Source organism: Serinus canaria, chromosome 20 (assembly GCF_022539315.1).
Source record: "Serinus canaria isolate serCan28SL12 chromosome 20, serCan2020, whole genome shotgun sequence".
Classification (NCBI taxonomy): domain Eukaryota; kingdom Metazoa; phylum Chordata; class Aves; order Passeriformes; family Fringillidae; genus Serinus; species Serinus canaria.
Window position 1 is genome coordinate 8,684,636 of NC_066333.1, and position 17,223 is coordinate 8,701,858.

Genomic DNA, 17,223 nt, shown 5'->3' on the forward strand with positions numbered 1-17,223 from the left:
TTTTTTATTCCCTCTTCTTTTCTCTTTCCCCTCCTTTTCTCTTTTACTCCTTTCCTCTTTTCCTCCTTTTCTCATTTCCTCACTTTTTTTTTTCCATCTTTTCTTTCTTTTCCCCCTCTTCTTTCTATTCCTTCTTTCCACCCTTCAGAGAGAAGCCCAGTAAAATCAACCCACTACGGACAAAACACAGCCACAAGTACATCTGGGCCCAGCAAGGCCAACTACAGCAGCTACCAAGAAATAATCGCCAACTCTCTCCTAAACTTAGGCCAAATAGCAGAGGAAACCCTCGCCATCGAAGGGCAGCTGCCCGAAGCGGAGCTGCAGGGCTCCAAGCCAGCATCCAACGTTGTGCATTTGGTCCATGAGGATGCAGGAGAGGAGTTGGTGGAGGAGGAGTGTGACAAGGAGATCATCATCCAGACGGAGGACGCGGAGGAGGTCATCGAGGTCACCAGCGAGCGCAGCAGCGAGTTGTGTCCAGAGCCCCGGGACGACACGAACGGGGAGGAGTCCTGCAAACTGGAAAAGGCTGAAGCAGAAGAAGAGGATGAGGAGGATGATGATGAGGAGGATGATGAGGAAGAGGAAGAGGAGGAAGAGGATGAGGAGGAGGAGGAGGAAGAGGAAGAAGAGGAGGAGGAAGAGGAGGAGGAGATGGCTCCTGAAGTGATTTGCGAGGAAGCTCCTCACACTTCTCAGGACCCCCAGAAAAGCCACTGTGAAGGGCAGTTCAGCCCCAAGCCCGAGTACTCAGTCATCGTGGAGGTCCGGTCGGATGACGACAAGGACGATGATGCCCGCTCCCAGAAATCAGCCGTGACGGATGAGTCGGAGATGTACGACATGATGACCAGGGGCAACCTGGGGCTGCTGGAGCAAGCCATTGCCCTGAAAGCCGAGCAGGTGAAAATCGTGCGGGAGCCCAGCCGGCTGCCAGGAGAGCATGTGAAGCACTTCCAGATGGAGGACAAACAGAACAAACCGCTGGACAGCATCCGGAAGAGCTACTACGGCAAAGGTACGGGAAGAACCTTTGTGTGTCTCCCTCCTTCCCATCCCTGGTGGAAGAGCTGAACTTGTCTGCTCAGCATGGACCATTAGGCCAATGTGGGGGCAGTTCACAGCCCACAAATCCTCAATGCCCAAAGGGATGGGGACATCCTTGAGGTCAACAATGAATGCATAAGATGATGGTGTCCTCTACACCGTCACAAGGGTTCATCCCTCTCATTCCTCTGAGTAGAGGAATTGCTTGGCTAAACTGTCAGTTAACCTTGAAAATTTCAGCCTGAGCAGAAGGGCTGGTTGAAAATCCAAGTGGGTTTTAAAGTAGTGGTAGGAGTCTGGCCACAGAAACGCGAGGGCAGGAACTTCAGCATCCCCTAGCTCAGAGCCAGGCTGCCTGCTCAGTCGCTGTGAGTGTCTCCATGCTCTGAGCTGTGTTAGTTCCTAAAATCACTTTACTGATTTCAATTTTTGAAACTTCCAGTGTTACTTTTCCCACTCCAGGAAAAAAACCTCCAAACCCAAAGGTTTCCCCCTGCTTGACTGGAAAGGCAGTGAGAACAATTCTCAGCACTTTTCACTTCTTACCCTCCAAATCCACTAACCTTCTTCCCTCTGCCCTTTCCTCACAATTCTTAGATCCTTCGAGGCCCGAGAAGAGAGAAATCAAATGTCCAACTCCTGGCTGTGATGGGACCGGCCACGTCACGGGACTTTACCCCCACCATCGCAGCCTCTCCGGCTGTCCGCACAAAGACAGGATCCCCCCCGAGAGTGAGTACATGGTGGCACACCAAGGGCTGCTTCAATTAGTCTGGAGCCTAATTTTCTTGGGGGAATTTCTCAAACGTTATGAGTTTTATGGCATCAAGTCTGATGTTATTCCTTGGAGTATAACAGAAGTTTTTGGCGTGGCATGGTGCTTTTCCAAGTTGACCCTGGATGCTGTTATCCACCAAAGCATCCACCAAAGTGTTATTGCTAATCACAGGAAACATGATGGGGATTTACTTGGAAGTCCTGTCCTTCTTAGAGGATTTTTAGCACCATCCTGTGGAGAATGAGATCCCTTCTCTGAAAATCAAAGAGGGGCTTTAAAAACGCCTGCCCATCTCCAGAGGTGTGTTAAGCAGTGCCCATCTTTACACTGGAAGTTGCACATTTTTCCCTACTTGGGACATCATGTTGGGAAAAAATGGATATTATTCTGCCTTGCTGTGCAAATATGTTGCCATGCGGGAAAGAAGAGGAGTGATGAGTGATTCAGGATGTGCAGGATTGCTGAGTCTCCTGTGTCCTAATCTCTCCAGAATTCCCAAAGGGCTATACCAAGATTCACTTATTCTACAGAAAATATTTATCATCCTCATAACAGATTTTTGTATATACATATGCACAGAGAGAGATTGTATTTCCACCTCTCTACCAGCATCCTAAATAACTTTCCCTGTATAGATACATAAAAATCAATGTTGTATGTTTACGATAATGGCATAATAGACCAAAAGAAAGAGGAGCCCTTCCTTAGCAGTAATTTCAAAGGTTGCAGACCTGACATAAACACAGAACTGGAAGAAACAAGGAGAAAGGACAGTTATCTTCGCAGTCTGGAATGCAAGCAAAAATATTAATAAATAACTAGCACAAGCTGTGGGCTTTACAAAAGCTTGCAGATCAAATTATTTTCTTTACTTTTAAGGTCAGCACTGCAGGAAGCAATAATCCTGAAGATTAAAAATAAAAAAAAATCAAACAAAGACTAGTTCTAAGGATAAAAGCAGAGCTACAACTTCAATCACTTAAAACTACCTGAAACTGAAGACCTGGTTCCAAAACAGGGGTGGGGAGAAGGGGCTGGATGGGGGAAACTGGATTGCAATCAGAAAATGGGGAGAAAGCCCAGGCTGTGCACAGAGATGCTAACTTAGTGCTGACCTGGGCACTGCTGCCTTGTAAATCTTTTCTTTTTTCCTCTGCAAACTGTAATTACAGCATTTCACATTCCCCGATTTCTAGGAAACCAGTGTACAAGGCTTGATGATTTTCTCTTTTTTTTTCTTTTTTTCCTCTCTGATTTTTATTAAGTTGTTTTTCTTTCCCTTCCCTTCTCCCCTTCCCCTTCTTGCTCCCAAGTCCTGGCGATGCACGAGAACGTGTTGAAATGCCCCACGCCTGGGTGCACTGGACAGGGTCACGTCAACAGCAACCGCAACACGCACAGGAGGTACCGGATTTGGCTTCTTCTTTCACAGGCACGGGGTGGCAGGGGGGAAAATGGCTTCAAAATGACAGAGGACAGGGTTAAATTGGAAGAAATTCTTCCCTATGACAGTGGTGAGGCTCTGGCACAGGTTGCTCCTTCCTGGAAATGTTCAAGGCTGGGTTGGATGGGGCTTGGAGCAACCTGGGATAGTGGAAGGTGTTCCTGTTCATGGCAGGGAATGAGTTGGGCTTTAAGGTCCTTTCCAACCCAAAACATTTTATATCATTCCATGATTCTGTGTTGATGAGGTACAAGGTGAATTTGTCTTGTTTATAGAACTTGCTCAGTGTAGAGGAAGCAAACACTTTTCTCACAGGCTTGGTGTAGCTATGGGTCCGTGAAGTGAAGGGTTTTATGCTCATTCTTCATGCTTGGTTTCCTTCTCTCTTTTTATTCTCCTTCAAATAAAAACCAAAACCCAACCAACTCCTGCAGTTTATCTGGGTGCCCCATTGCTGCTGCTGAGAAATTAGCCAAATCACATGAAAAGCAACAAACCCAGTCTGGTGATCCTGCGAAGACCAGCTCCAATTCTGACCGGATACTCAGGTAAGGGGGACAGGAAGGCTCAGCTCCATGTTCCCACCCTGCCCCAGCCCTCCCTGCCCTGCCTTGCTCCCAGGAACAGCAGCCATAGCTCCAGCTGTATTTTGATACTGCTGAGTCCTGTTATTATGATCATAGGTCTCGCCAAGGTGGGGAGATATTTAATTGATGATCCCAGGGAGAGCATTGAGGACAATGAATTGCTTCTGTAGCATCAATTAATGCTGAGGCTACAGGCCAAAGGGTTTTAGCAGTGCAGCAGAAGGCACTTGTGCCGATTGCTCCGCAGCACAAACTGCCAGCAAGGGCTGGTTATTATATCAGCATTATAAGAAGGGTGGGCTCTGGGAGGGGGGAGGAAGAGGAGGAGGAGGAGATTTAGGCTACACACAAATCACTCCATGGCAGTTGTGCATTAAAGTCCACCTGCTTTTCTTCCTTAGCCCGCAGGTTTCAGAGGAGAGGAACCTGCCGCTCGTTTCCAAACCAGTCACATTAATTTTGATACTTTGCCCATCTCTCTCTTCCCAAGAGAAAGGGCTGTCTCCCATTAAGGATGTCCCTGATAGATGCTGGCTTCCGTAGCTGATGTGATTCACGAGGCTACAGATGGATTGGAATATGGTTGGTTATTTTGCAACGAGAGCAGGATAAAAACCGCAGTGTGAGCCCCAAGCAGCCCTCCCACAAAGGCATCGAGCTCTGATTCATTTATTTCTTTGCTCCCCAGGACTGCTGGGCACCCTGGTGCTCCAGCTCTAGCTACTTTGGAAAGGCCATTTAGAGCGATTACTTATTTATTTGCAGCGGAGCCCGCGCAGAGCGCTCTGAGCGCGTCACGAGGACAGTCCATGCTCCAAGGAGCTCCCGCTCCGAGGACTCTCTGGTGGAAAGAGGTCACGGGAAGGAGAATAACAATAGGCCATTTATATACAATTTATATGCAAGACAAATTGATTCATGATAGGCAGCCCCGTAGCAGCGGGTCTCTAGGAGGAGCTGAGGCAGGGGAGAGGCCCTGGTGCCTCTGCAGTGAACCTGCAGCAGGGAGCTGAGCTGAACTGGGGTCCTTATGCCTTTGTGTGCCACCCTGTGTCATGGGGTCCAATGAGGGAGTTATTGCCCAAGTTTGTTCTCTTCTGGAAAATGCTGCCACACCATGACAGCCTGCAAGTGCTGGATGAGGTTGACAACTTGATGTTTTGCTTAAAAAGATGGGGAAAAAATGATGGTAGAAAAGAATAGAAAAATAAAACTGGAGTCTGAGAGATCCAGATCAGATGTAGACTTGTTGAGGGAGAGCAGATGGGCTGTCACTGCCTCCTTGTCCCCAGGAAGCCTTTAGGAAGAAGGTGCAGCCGTGCGCCCATTGTGTCTGGTCCCCTCTCACCTCGTCAAGGTAAAGAGAAATAATTGCTGTTCATTGTTTCATCCTCAGGCCTATGTGCTTTGTGAAGCAACTGGAGATCCCTCAGTATGGAAGCTACAGGCCCAACATGGTCCCAGCAACCCCCCGGGCCAACTTGGCCAAGGAGCTGGAGAAGTACTCCAAGGTCACCTTCGATTATGCAAGTTTTGATGCTCAGGTTTTTGGCAAACGCATGCTTGCCCCAAAGATTCAGACTAGCGAAACCTCACCTAAAGCCTTTAAATGTAAGTTGGGAGCAGGGGTGGACTTGGTCTTTGCATTTTCTGCCTTTCTCAGCATGTTGCAATGCTCTTGGGAGCCTTGTGTGGTTTGGGGTGATGGGAGACTCTTGGGGCCGAGCTGCTGGACCCTCCTGGGATGGGGAGGGTGAGGTGGGCACTTCTGATGGTGAGGGGAGTCCACGGCTGCAGGGAAATCTTTGTTTGGAAGAGAGTCTCTTTGGCTTTGGGAAGAACTGTGGTGGGAACATTAATCTGAGTGATGTCTCGAGCTAGGATAAGTTACACAGTTGTCCTCAGTTGGTCCCCATTGCTTTGCAGCTCATATCTATTGATCTGGCTTTCCTCATCTAGCTAAATGGATTACAGTTTTCTTCTCTTCCATCTTATATATGACCCACTCCCCCCATTTGTCTTCCCTGCTGTGCTCTGCTCTCCAGCTCTACCTATCGATCACCCACCTCTTTCTTCCAGCTCTTTCCTATCATAGCCACCCACCTCTGCTCTGTTCTGAGGACTTTGCACTGGTTATAACTTGGGGTGAAAACAAAATGACTGAATAAACCCTGAGGGGTTGGGCTGCCAAAGGACACTGCATGGGGACACAGCCCTTGCAAATGTGCTATTTGACACGAACTGTGCACCTCAAGACATTTTTTGAGGGGCAAAAGAAAATATTTAAGAGCCCATTTTGTAGAAGTCAGCGGCCTCAAGAGGGCTTTCTGTCTGGCTAATCCCACTTCCACAATCCTGTTTAATCCTGATGCAGCTGCTCTCTAAAAAGTGCTCGTACTTGAAAGCATCCCGGTTGTTGCACTACAATGGGAGCGCTCTTTATTACAGTACTAAATCTGTACAGGATCAGACAATGAAATTGGATGGAGGCCAGAGAGCACAACTGCCACTGTCATCCTGGGTTAGGGCTGATGGAAAAGTAATTTGTTTCCCAGTACAAGTGATTCTCTCGCTGAATAGATTGTGTTATTTGCAATATTAGCAAAGAATTTTCAGGGTAATTGTACTGACAAAAATAATTCCAGCAGACCCACTAGGATAATCCTTTCTATTTTTTCTCATCACTTATTTCACTAATTTGCTGATTGCGAGTCTATTAGTGCTAGAAATACTTATGAAATGGAAAAGCATCGCTGAGCCTACGGTGTGAAATTGAAATTGGCATCTCCCGATCCTGGATATTGTCAGGTTGGGTTGGCAAATACTCGCACCCTGCCTCGAAGACATGGATTAAACCGGACAGGAAAACAAGCAGCCAGACACAAGAATAACCATGTGGGCAAACCTCCAATGAGTTAATCAAAGCGACAGGATGAATATGATTGCCAATCATAGCAGGGAAATCTGCTCCTTTCACTGAGAACTTATTTTAAAGAGATCTTCATCCAGAGGGATTTATATTCCCCCGCATGTGTGTGCGTAACTCCCATTAATGTCAATATGCATTATATACGCACGCAACGAGGAAGAAAGCAGGGCTGGGGAAGATTAGTATTTTATAGTGTCTTATATTACGAGTTTGTAATGGGAATAATGAAATCACTTCTCTCCGTGGCTGCATCAACTGAGGTTGGCTTTGTTTTGATATGCTCAGGCCAAAGCTTAGGAGTCTTCCCTGGGTGAGCCTCCCACTAAAGTGGGGATGGCTTCCCCCAGAAAGAGGATGGTGGAATGAATTGAGGATTTGAAGATTTTGATAATTGATTCAGAGTACAATCCCGTGACTGTTCTAAATCAGATGATCTCCTGTTTGCACCCACTGAAACTACTGAGGGGCCCTAAATGGGATCAGCTTCAAGTTGTATTAATTGGGAATTTTTAGTTTTTATTATTAGGGAAAGTTTTATTGTGTGACCACCCTGAGAAATATTTTCATTTCACAGGTCATGAAGAGAAATTTTCATCTCCAGGCCGGTTTGCTGCTGCTGTGACATACAAGAGCAGAGCAGCAGCGTGGCTATGTGCAGCTGTGCAATAAATCCTGTTACTCTGGCATATTTAAATGATATGTCAGCTGTCAGAAAATCCATATTTCACTAGTGTCATCCTTGGAAGCTCATATTTTATGACCATGCTCTTTCTATTAATGTAATTTTATAAATTTAAAGTTTTCAAACACGCTACTAGAAATCTCCCTGCAAGGCAGCCCTGCAGAAAAGTTATGGACAGAGAGAGAACAATAAAAAATGAGTCAGGAAGCTTCTCTAAGCTTTCTCCTTTAACTGCTTCCACCGAGGAGCAGCTCTAATGAAGAAAAGCACTTGTGTTTTGGGTATTTATGGCAGAGTCAGTTAATGAATTAACCTTTCACACCAAGCACAAGCTGCAGCCAGCACAGCTCCTGTTGCACGTCCCAGGCAACAAACCAGCCCCTGGATTGGGAATAACCCCAGGAACTGTGCATACATTAACCGTGTCACACTGACTTAACCACCCCTGCTGCTCATGCCACTTATACATTAGCCTTGTGTTGTTCCTTCTCTTTTTTATTCCAGCCAAACCTTTTCCAAAGGCCTCTTCCCCCAGCCACAGCCCCTCCAGCAGTTACGTGAAGAGCACTTCATCTTCCTCCACAGGCTTCGACTACTCCCACGACGCTGAGGCTGCGCATATGGCGGCCACCGCCATCCTCAACCTCTCCACCCGCTGCTGGGAGATGCCTGAGAATCTCAGCACCAAGCAGCAAGAGGCCCCTGGCAAGGTGGGTGAATGTGGCCAGGAGCCACTGCCCAAGGGCCAAACTTGGAATTCAGGATGGGAGAGACACCTTGGTTTACCCTTCCTTTCATTTTAGAAAGGCATCATAGAGGCAATGCAGGCACTCATGCAAAATCACCTTTTGGCTCCCCACTTTGGGTTTGGAGGAGGGAATCTTGGCGCTTTGGGGGATGTGGAGGTGCCTCGTGGTTCAAATTACCCGTGTGAGATGGGCATCAATCCCAAGAGAAGTCTTGGGCTGAGACTGGATGTTAGGAAATATTTAAGATTTATGATGGTCAAGCCCTGGAACTGGCTGTCCACGGCAGTGGTGGAATCACCATTCCTGGAGGGATTTAAAGGACATGTGGATGTGGCACTTGGGGACATGGTTTAGTGGTGGGCTTGGCAGTGCTGGGTGAATCTTTGGACATGATGGTCTCTGAGGGCTTTTCCAACCCAAACAATTCTGTAATTCCATGATTCTCAGAGCTGGTTTCAGTCATTCCCTGATCTGTATCTGATGCCATTTGAAGTTCCCCTCTTGTGTCCAGTCTGATCTCCAGCTGTTTTTCAGAGGAACATAGGTTTTCCCAAAATCCCAGGGAGCACTCCCAACCCTGGGCAAATGTTTTGGATGCCATGAGGTATCCTAAGTGTCACTAGATGCCTGTGTTCAATCAACTGAGTCAAAACGCCAAGGCTCGGTTGGATGGAACTTGGAGCAACCTGGGATAGTGGAAGGTGTTCCCATTCATGGCAGGGAGGTTGGAATGAGTTGAGCTTTAAGGTCCTTTCCAACCCAAACCATTCTAGTAGAGGGGTGCCTTTGCATGACATGTTCCTGAAATATTTAGGAAATAGCAACCCTTTTTATTTAGTTCGTACTACTTGACTGCGGAGAGGATGGGACATGAATACCTGCCCACTGCACTGCAAAAGACAAACAGGGGCAAGATCCCCATGGGGACCTTCTGGCAGCTGCTAACATTGGTTGTGCTTCCAACCTTTCAGTCCATGGACATTGAGGTGGATGAAAATGGGACTCTGGACTTGAGTATGAACAAACACCGCAAGCGGGAGAGCACCTTCCCCAGCAGCAGCAGCTGCAGCAGTAGTCCCAGCATGAAGTCCCCAGACGTGTCCCAGCGCCAAAACAGCACCAGTGCCACGAGCAGCACCATGACCTCCCCCCAGTCCAGCCAGACCTCCCGCCAGGACGAATGGGATGGGCCCATTGACTACACTAAACCAAACCGCCAGCGGGAAGAGGAGCCAGAGGAGGTGAGCTGTGCCTCTTGATGCTTGAATAACAGCTCAGGGGACATTGAATGCCTTGTTTGCCTGCACAGTTGTCCTGTTTTGCCCAGAACCCCCAGTTTGTCCGTTGAGCCAAGGAAAGAAATATCCCTGGCTTTGTCAGTGCTATCAGATATCAACCAGGCAGGAAGCAGCTGCTCTTGGATCTGTTGGGATGCCCTTGCAAAGGAAGCACCCACCATTTTACTTGTCCTGGGTCTGCAGTGTTTTCTTCATTTTCAATCCTGTCAGCTCCCTTGCAGCAGTGTTGCTTCTGGTGATGTTTTTTCAGAATGATTTATATCTGCCATTAGCAGCTACAGCCCTGCGTGGCACTGACATTAATCCTGCACGGGGGGAATCCAGCCATGACCTCCAGCTGGGGTGAGGGGTTCTGGCTCTGAGAGCATCACCTGCCTCTCTGCCCATGGGGAGGCTGCTGAGGAAGAGTGTGAGAGGGCTGCACTGATCTTCATTCTTCAAGACCTTGGGAAAGCCACGTGTAAATCCCTTTACATACGTGGTTTAAATACAATGCTCCTAAAAACCCAGGAAATTACAGTCTGTTGGATCTCTGGGCTGGGTGCTGTGAAGTGCTTGCAGGGAGCTCAGGACTGCTGGCACTAACCCTTAGCTGCCATGAACTTGGGATTCTTTCCCACCACAGCTCAGCAGCAATTACCACACCACAACTCTGCCCTTTTCCTTGCAGTCAGAGCCTGCTGCTCACTCTTTTGCCTCCTCGGAAGCTGATGAGCAAGAAGTGTCAGAGGAGAACTTTGAAGAGAGGAAATACCCAGGTGAAGTTACTTTAACCAACTTCAAGCTGAAATTCCTCTCCAAGGACATCAAGAAAGAGCTGCTCACGTAAGTCCTGCCTTCTTGTCTCTTCCTCCAAAATCTATTAATATGTACTCAGCCAGGATGGTTGGAAACAAAATTAGAAAATACATTACAGAAATAAGAACTGTAGCTCCCTTTCCTGCTGTGATTGATCTTACTCATCCTCCTACAACTGCTGATCAATGAGGCAAAATATGTTCCTACATTACTTTGCAGTGATGAAAGGAACCTGAGAGCTTCGTGCTCTGGATTCATGGACAGGGTTGTGGGAAACTCCTTTCAGGGCCAGTTTTTCCTGGTATTTTCCTGCAAGAGTGTTTCTGGCAGGGTGATGGCACCTACCCAATATCCTAATCCTCTTTTCTGGGACACTGGCTGATGTTGTGGAGCCAAGAGCACCCAAGGGAACTCAGCACCTTCTTGAAGAGGATGTTGAACACAAGATGTCTTATTGAGAAGACAGGATTTTCTGGCTTAGAGCAATGGGTCCCAGCACTGTGATACTGCAGGAACACAAAATGTGACCTGAGGCTGCAGCAAGTTTGCAGTTGTGCTGCATTTAACATTGGAGAGAGACCTTGACCCAGCTCACATCTGTCTGTCCATCGTGTGGGTGGAAGCACAGACCCAGACCTGCCCTATTGGATGGAGCATGGCTCTGCATCCACACCAATTCCCACAGGAATGGTTAATGTTTAAGGGTTTGAGCCAAACACGGCAGCTTGGACCTGGCTCTGGTCTAACAGCATGTCAGGATCAGCCTGGAGGTTGTGATGTGGAGATTTCCCCTCCCAGGCATCCCAGCTGTTCCTGGCTTCTTTCCTGTGCATCTGACCCTCCCACACATCTCACAGGGAGTTGGTGGGCACTGTTTTGCTGATCTCATCCAACCCACTCGTTATCTGCAGGCAGGAGGCTGAGGGAGCAGCCAGGCAGGGAAGATATCTGTGGGGGCAGAGCAGCAGCAGCAGCATCTTCCCTAATTGAGCAAAGCTCAGATCAGCTGCCTTGCACAAAGATCTAAAGGGTTTTTAAAAACCCACCAGTGATGTGAACAGCAATTTCTGAGGTAGAGCCCTGAAGTCCTCCTGTGCTTTAATTTTATTGTGATGGTAGAGAAATTTCCTAAATGGAAACAGCCCTGGAATAAATAAATGGTGTCATGGGCAGCCCTGAGCCTTCCCTCTCCATTTAATATCCTTGTTCCTCTCTGGCCCAGGGCTGTAATGAATAAGCTGTAGCTCACTCAGGAGCAGACTCGCCTGCTGTGTCTGATGCTCTGTGTCTGGGCGCAGTTCTTGTGCCACTTCCAGGCAGGTGCCCCTCACCTGTATCTGTCCATCACCACCAGGCACAGCCGGAGGTTACTGTCATTCCCTTCTGGCAGCAAACAGTCCCTTATTTGCAGCTGTAAGTGCTGGGAGAAAAAAAAAATCATTTTAGAAAGCTGAAATCTGAAGCACCTTATCTGAAATCTGAACAAGATGATTCCTGCAGCCAGAGCTTCAGCATGGCAGGAATCATCCTACCTGGCAGCCCCAGCCAGGGGTGGCCAGGTGTGTCAGGCTGTGCCACCCATCAGGCTGTCAATCCCCCACTGCCACCAAGCTCTCCCATCAACTAAAGGTTTTGAACACTTTCTTTGCCTTTGAGACAATTTTTTCTCTTTTTTTTTTTTTTTCTAATTGTGTTTTTAGGATCCTTATGATCTTTTAGAAGTAAGAAGGCAGGAAGGGGAGCTGAAAGGGGAGCAGCTGGTTTATATCCATGCCAACACAGAAACATGCACCAAGATCTGATGGATGGGGCTGGTGTCAGGGGTCTGGCAGCAGGGCTGGACTGAGACACCCCAGACAGGCCCTGAGGGGGCTGCTGGCTCTGCCCACCCATGGGTCTTGGGGAATCCATTCCTTTCCCACACTTATGCTCTTTGTTGTTGTTGTTGCCCAGTTGCCCAACCCCAGGCTGTGATGGCAGTGGACACATAACGGGGAACTATGCCTCTCACCGCAGGTGGGTTGACATTTTCTGTGCGGTTTGAACTTTAAAAACAACTTTTATTTTCTTTTGGTATAGTTTTGTGACCATGTAGATAGTTTGGTTCTGTGGTTCTGTTTCCTCCCCCCTTCTGTTGCCCCTCTCCCTCCCCATGCCCCAGCCCTTTTTTCTTTTTCCTTTTTCTTTTTTTTTTTTTTTTTTTTTTTGCTTATCCAGATATTCCATCTCTTCTCTTTCAGCCTTTCTGGTTGTCCTCTTGCTGACAAGAGCCTCAGAAACCTCATGGCTGCCCACTCTGCTGACCTCAAGTATGTTTGCGCTCAACTTGGAACTCCTTTTTTTTCTTTGTTTCCAGCCTTTTTTTCTCTCTTCTCCCTTCCTGCCCCCACACCTCTTGCTCTGCTTTTGCTTTTCCATCCCCTCCCTTCTCCTTTCAAAGAGCTGATCAAAACCTGCCTGCAAGGAGCTCTGGTGGAGTCCAGCTTCCAGCTGCTGCGTTGAAGAGGCAATGGCATGAGGGAAGGATAATTTTGGGGAGGGGGATGATGGCAATGATTGGAAATAACCTGGATGCCTGGCAGGTTTCCTCTGGGCATTGTACACATGCTATTTTCTTTTTCACTTGGCGTTTTTTCCCAAGCTCTTGTTGCCTAATTTGGGCCATAACCCTTTTCATTTAACATTTTTGTCCATCTCAAATAATCCAAAGCCTGGATTTATTTTTGGGTAGAGGCACAGCTGGTAGCTCACTGCCAGCACACAGCAAAGCCAACTCTTTTGGAGAACCTGGGGTGCTATTTTTATGCAACATTTTAGGGGCTGTTTGGGATGTAGTGTGAGGGGTTTCTCTTAATTTCCATGATTTGTGAGGGAATGAAAGAAGGAGTGAGCAAATGCTTGGTGAGGCCAGATCCTGAGTCAGTGGACAAGGGCTCACAGAAATCCAAACTTCCCCATTCCCATTGCTGCCTCTGAAGGGAGGAACCTGGTTTTGACAGTTTCATTCAGGTATCTTCCTCTGAATCCCATATTCAGCTCCAAACTCCTCCTTTTCAGTAGGAGCTTATTCTTCACAGGTGGGTTTCCCAAACGCCCTCTTAGGTTGCCTTCCCTAAAGGAAGGTGAAATTGTATTTAGTTGGGAACACTGGGGAGACCCCAACCCTCTCCACTCAATCTGCATCTCTGGCGAAAAGTCCATTGAGAATTTTTTTTCATAATCTCTTTCATGGGCCCAGCCTATCCTTGCAGGCTGAGTCTCCTCTGGGTTCCCAGCCTTGCTGAATCCAGTTTTTGGACCATTTAGACACTGACCTAACTGAGGAGCCTCCACTGAGGGTAAAGCCTCAAGAAGGGCTTTACATTGCACAGGGTGATCATGAAAAAACCCAAAAGTGCTGTGCCCTGTGTGCCATCGGGGGTTTCTGGAGCCACAGGTGAGCCAGTGGCAGCCCCACTGGTCACTAAGGCCATTGAAAAAGTCCCAAATCCTCTGTGGTGGCTCCAGGACTTCTCTGTGCCCCACCACCAGTGAGGGGCTGGTGCCAGGAAAAGTGTTAGTTAACCACCTGCTCCTCATAACAGAGGTGGACAAAGTGGCAGGATTAGCTGATATTAATAGAATTTGCTGGTGGATGGCAAGGACTGCTGTGATTAGTGCTAAGTACACTTAATCACACACTATAGACCATACACATTCTGAAAGGAGCTCTTCAAAGAGCTGTGATGATCTGGTGTTTCTCCAACAGTTTGAAAGAACAGCCAAGTGATCAAACAATTAGTGTTAAAGATATTAAAAGCTCTCAGGAGCAATGGCCATTCCCAGTAAGGGCCAGACTAAAGGCAAACGGGCTCATCCCTGAGACTGAGCATCATGTCCAGCCTTGCTGTGTTCCCCTCTGACATCTGATGTCAGTACTTTTTATCAAAATACTGTATAAAAAAGGAGATTTCTGGCCTAAAAAAGGCTTGTTAATCTTATTTCCTCAAATACAACTGATTTTTTTTTCCTATGTCCTGGTGAGGATGGAAGCAGAGGAGGGAGGAAGGGATTTTGAGATATTACAGATTGCACAGTCACAGCTTTTCAGAACTCCAGATAAGACCATGTCAGTGTTTCTATTATAAATTCTATTTCAGGGGTTAATATCCCTGATATAAAAAAAATAGCTCCAGGCTGGAACATGCAATAAAAGGTCTCTGTTGGTATGATTTGTCTCCAGATAATTAAAAATAAAAATCAAATTACTTCTCTCTTCTCTTTAAAAATCCTGAAAGGAAGAAAGAGTTTGGTGTTAGTGTTTTCATAATTTCCTCCCATCCTGAAGCTAAAACAACAGAGAAATATTTTTGCTTTCTACTGTAACAGTGTAGAGCTGGGAAATATCCCAGTCATCTCCCAAACTTGCAATTTCTAAACGAGTTGAAGAATTTGCACCCCCATTGAGGTTCTGCTGGATGTGTCCTGCCCTTACTGCACCAGACCCACGTGCACTTATGTTTTCCTGGCTCTGAGCTTCCCTGTTATCCCTCTAGGACCAGGCCATGTCCCTGCTCTCTTATCCCAGGTGAGGTGCCAATTTTTTTGCCAACAGAGGTTATTCAGTGACCTGCAAACACCATAGTTTCCCTCAGAGCTGCTGAAAAAAGGAGAATTTTGGTATTTTCTGAACAAAATGAAAAGACATTTTAAAAAAAGCTGTTTTCCAAGCTGCCAAACTAAAGTCACCTGTGGAAACCATTCCTCCCCCGATTCTCAGGGGGCAGAGCAGCAGTGCAGAACCACAGAATAGTTTGGGTTGGAAGGGACCTTAAAAGCCAAACCCACTGCAGTAAGCAGGGACATCTTCAGCTACATCAGGCTGCTCAGAGCCCTGTCCAGCTTTAGGGAAAGCATCCTGCCTTTCTCAGGGGCCCTGTGCTCAGGGGCTGCCCGTGCATCACCATCATTTCACTGCCATGTCCTGGAGACACCAACCCCTGCCCTGCTGCAGGCACCAACCAGCCATCCACACCAGGCACCAGTGGCTTTAAAAACAGGGCTGGATAAAGTGGGGACACCAAAAAACCCCTCCCCCGAGGAGAAAGGGTGCTCTGCAAGCTCCTTGATGTGCACTGAGTTTTGCTCAGAAGTAGCAGTGAGCATCTCCCCCAGTCCTGTGGCAGCACCATGCATTTCCTCTGCACACCCCTGTGGTGCTTGTGAGGGTCCTCAGGACGAGGTGAGAGATGAGAATTTGGCTCCATGCTCTCAGAAGGCTGATTTATTATTTTATGATATCATATTAAAAATGGCATACTAAAACTATACTAAAAGAAAGAGAGAAGAGATACAGCAGAAGGCTAACAAGAATGGAAAAGAAAACCCCGTGACTCCTCAGAGCTCAACACAGCTGGACCATCATTGGTCATTAAATTAAAACAATTCACATGCTGGATAAACAATCTCCAAATCACATTCCAAAGCAGCAAAACAGGGAGAAGATGAAGCTTCCCAGGAGCAGAAATCCTGGCAAAGTGATTTTTCAGAAAAATATCCTGTCGGCACACCCCCTCCCCCGGCCTTAATCACTTGACTCAAAAAGCCCTGGCTAATTGGCAGGCTGGCGTGCACATCCTCTGCAAACACTCCTCGCCTCTCTCCCTTGTCCCCATGACAACTTTTATGTCGGCCGCGTCCCCTACAGCCCCGGAGCCGATCTTTGTGCTCCTTTCCATCCCTCGCCGTTAATGATGCGGCGCTGAGCTCGGGCCGTTCCCTGCGTGCCGCCGGGTGGGCTCGCAGCCCCGCCAGCCTTTGAGCGGCTTTGGGTGACCACAACAGCGACCTCCAGCCTCTGCTGGAGAGCTCTGGATGCTCACCTGGAAACTCACGGCCGCGGAGGCACCTACTCGAGAATCTGCAGGAAAAAAGCCTCTTTTGGCTCAGATACACTGAATTGCTGGTGGTGCTGCAAGGCTGTGCCATTAACCAGTGGCACAGAGAAGGAAAGGGCAGGCAGAAAATTAGTGATGTGCCTGTTTTGTAAGGCAGCAGCTGAGGGGCAAAGCCTGCACCCAAAGGCACTGTGGTGACCCGGGGGTCCCCAGCCTAAGGACCCTCACAGGCTGTCCCCTGCTGACTTCCCTGTCCCCTGCCCATGGTGTTGTGGAAGGAGGGCTCCCAGAGCCAACCTAACCTTTTTCCTCCTGTCTCTCCATCATTTGCCATCAGAAGCACTGGCCAGTTCTGCACTCTGTGGACCCTCCTGCCATGGGCTGCCCACTTGCCCTCACTGAGATTATGCTCCCCAGGTCACCCAGAACTGAGCCAAAACCTTCTGTTGGTGGTGGCCGTGGTGGCCGTGGTGGCCATGGTGGCCCTGCAGTCCAGAGCTGTCAGCTGTTTTTCTGGTCTCTGCTTGGGTCCATCGGGTTGGCCCTGGATGGCCCTTGCTGTCTCCTTATGCCTTCCTAAAGATGACAAACATTGTCCTGGAGGGGCATTTTAACTCATTATCAGCTCCTGAGCTGTCCCCTTCACGAGGGTGGGGACACAGGCTGGGACCTGTGTCCTCTCATGGGAGAGCAGCTCCTCACTGTGCTCCCAACATCCCAAGGTGTTTCTCTCCAATGTCACAAGCAGTGGTCAATCATCAAGCAGTGGTGCACCAAGTTCAGTACCACGGATATTACAGACCAAATCTTGTCCTTACAGAGGGGGAAGGGGCAGGAAGGAAAAACCTGCTCATGCTGACAGTGCCCAGATTTCTCTTTGAGAAGAGCTGTCACAAAGTGTTGATCCCCTGCTCACATCCCCAGGCTAATCCAAGCCTCCCTTGCCTCTGCAGGTGCCCTACTCCTGGTTGTGATGGCTCTGGTCACATAACAGGAAATTATGCATCACATAGAAGGTAAGATCTCCCTTAA

The 17,223-nt window shown here is 48.1% G+C and overlaps 1 protein-coding gene across 1 annotated transcript in view; it reads left to right on the top strand.

Annotated features, from left to right (window-relative positions):
- The window catches only part of MYT1 (myelin transcription factor 1), a 35,911-nt gene that overhangs the window by 6,799 nt on the left and 11,889 nt on the right, over window positions 1–17,223 (top strand). Inside the window, exons 5-15 of the mRNA XM_050982117.1 lie at window positions 151–1,021; window positions 1,648–1,782; window positions 3,142–3,232; window positions 3,707–3,820; window positions 5,256–5,470; window positions 8,056–8,180; window positions 9,191–9,460; window positions 10,188–10,342; window positions 12,269–12,331; window positions 12,556–12,624; window positions 17,145–17,207. Of these exons, the coding sequence (XP_050838074.1) occupies window positions 151–1,021; window positions 1,648–1,782; window positions 3,142–3,232; window positions 3,707–3,820; window positions 5,256–5,470; window positions 8,056–8,180; window positions 9,191–9,460; window positions 10,188–10,342; window positions 12,269–12,331; window positions 12,556–12,624; window positions 17,145–17,207 (2,171 nt within the window). The remainder of the gene's footprint in view (window positions 1–150; window positions 1,022–1,647; window positions 1,783–3,141; window positions 3,233–3,706; window positions 3,821–5,255; window positions 5,471–8,055; window positions 8,181–9,190; window positions 9,461–10,187; window positions 10,343–12,268; window positions 12,332–12,555; window positions 12,625–17,144; window positions 17,208–17,223) is intronic.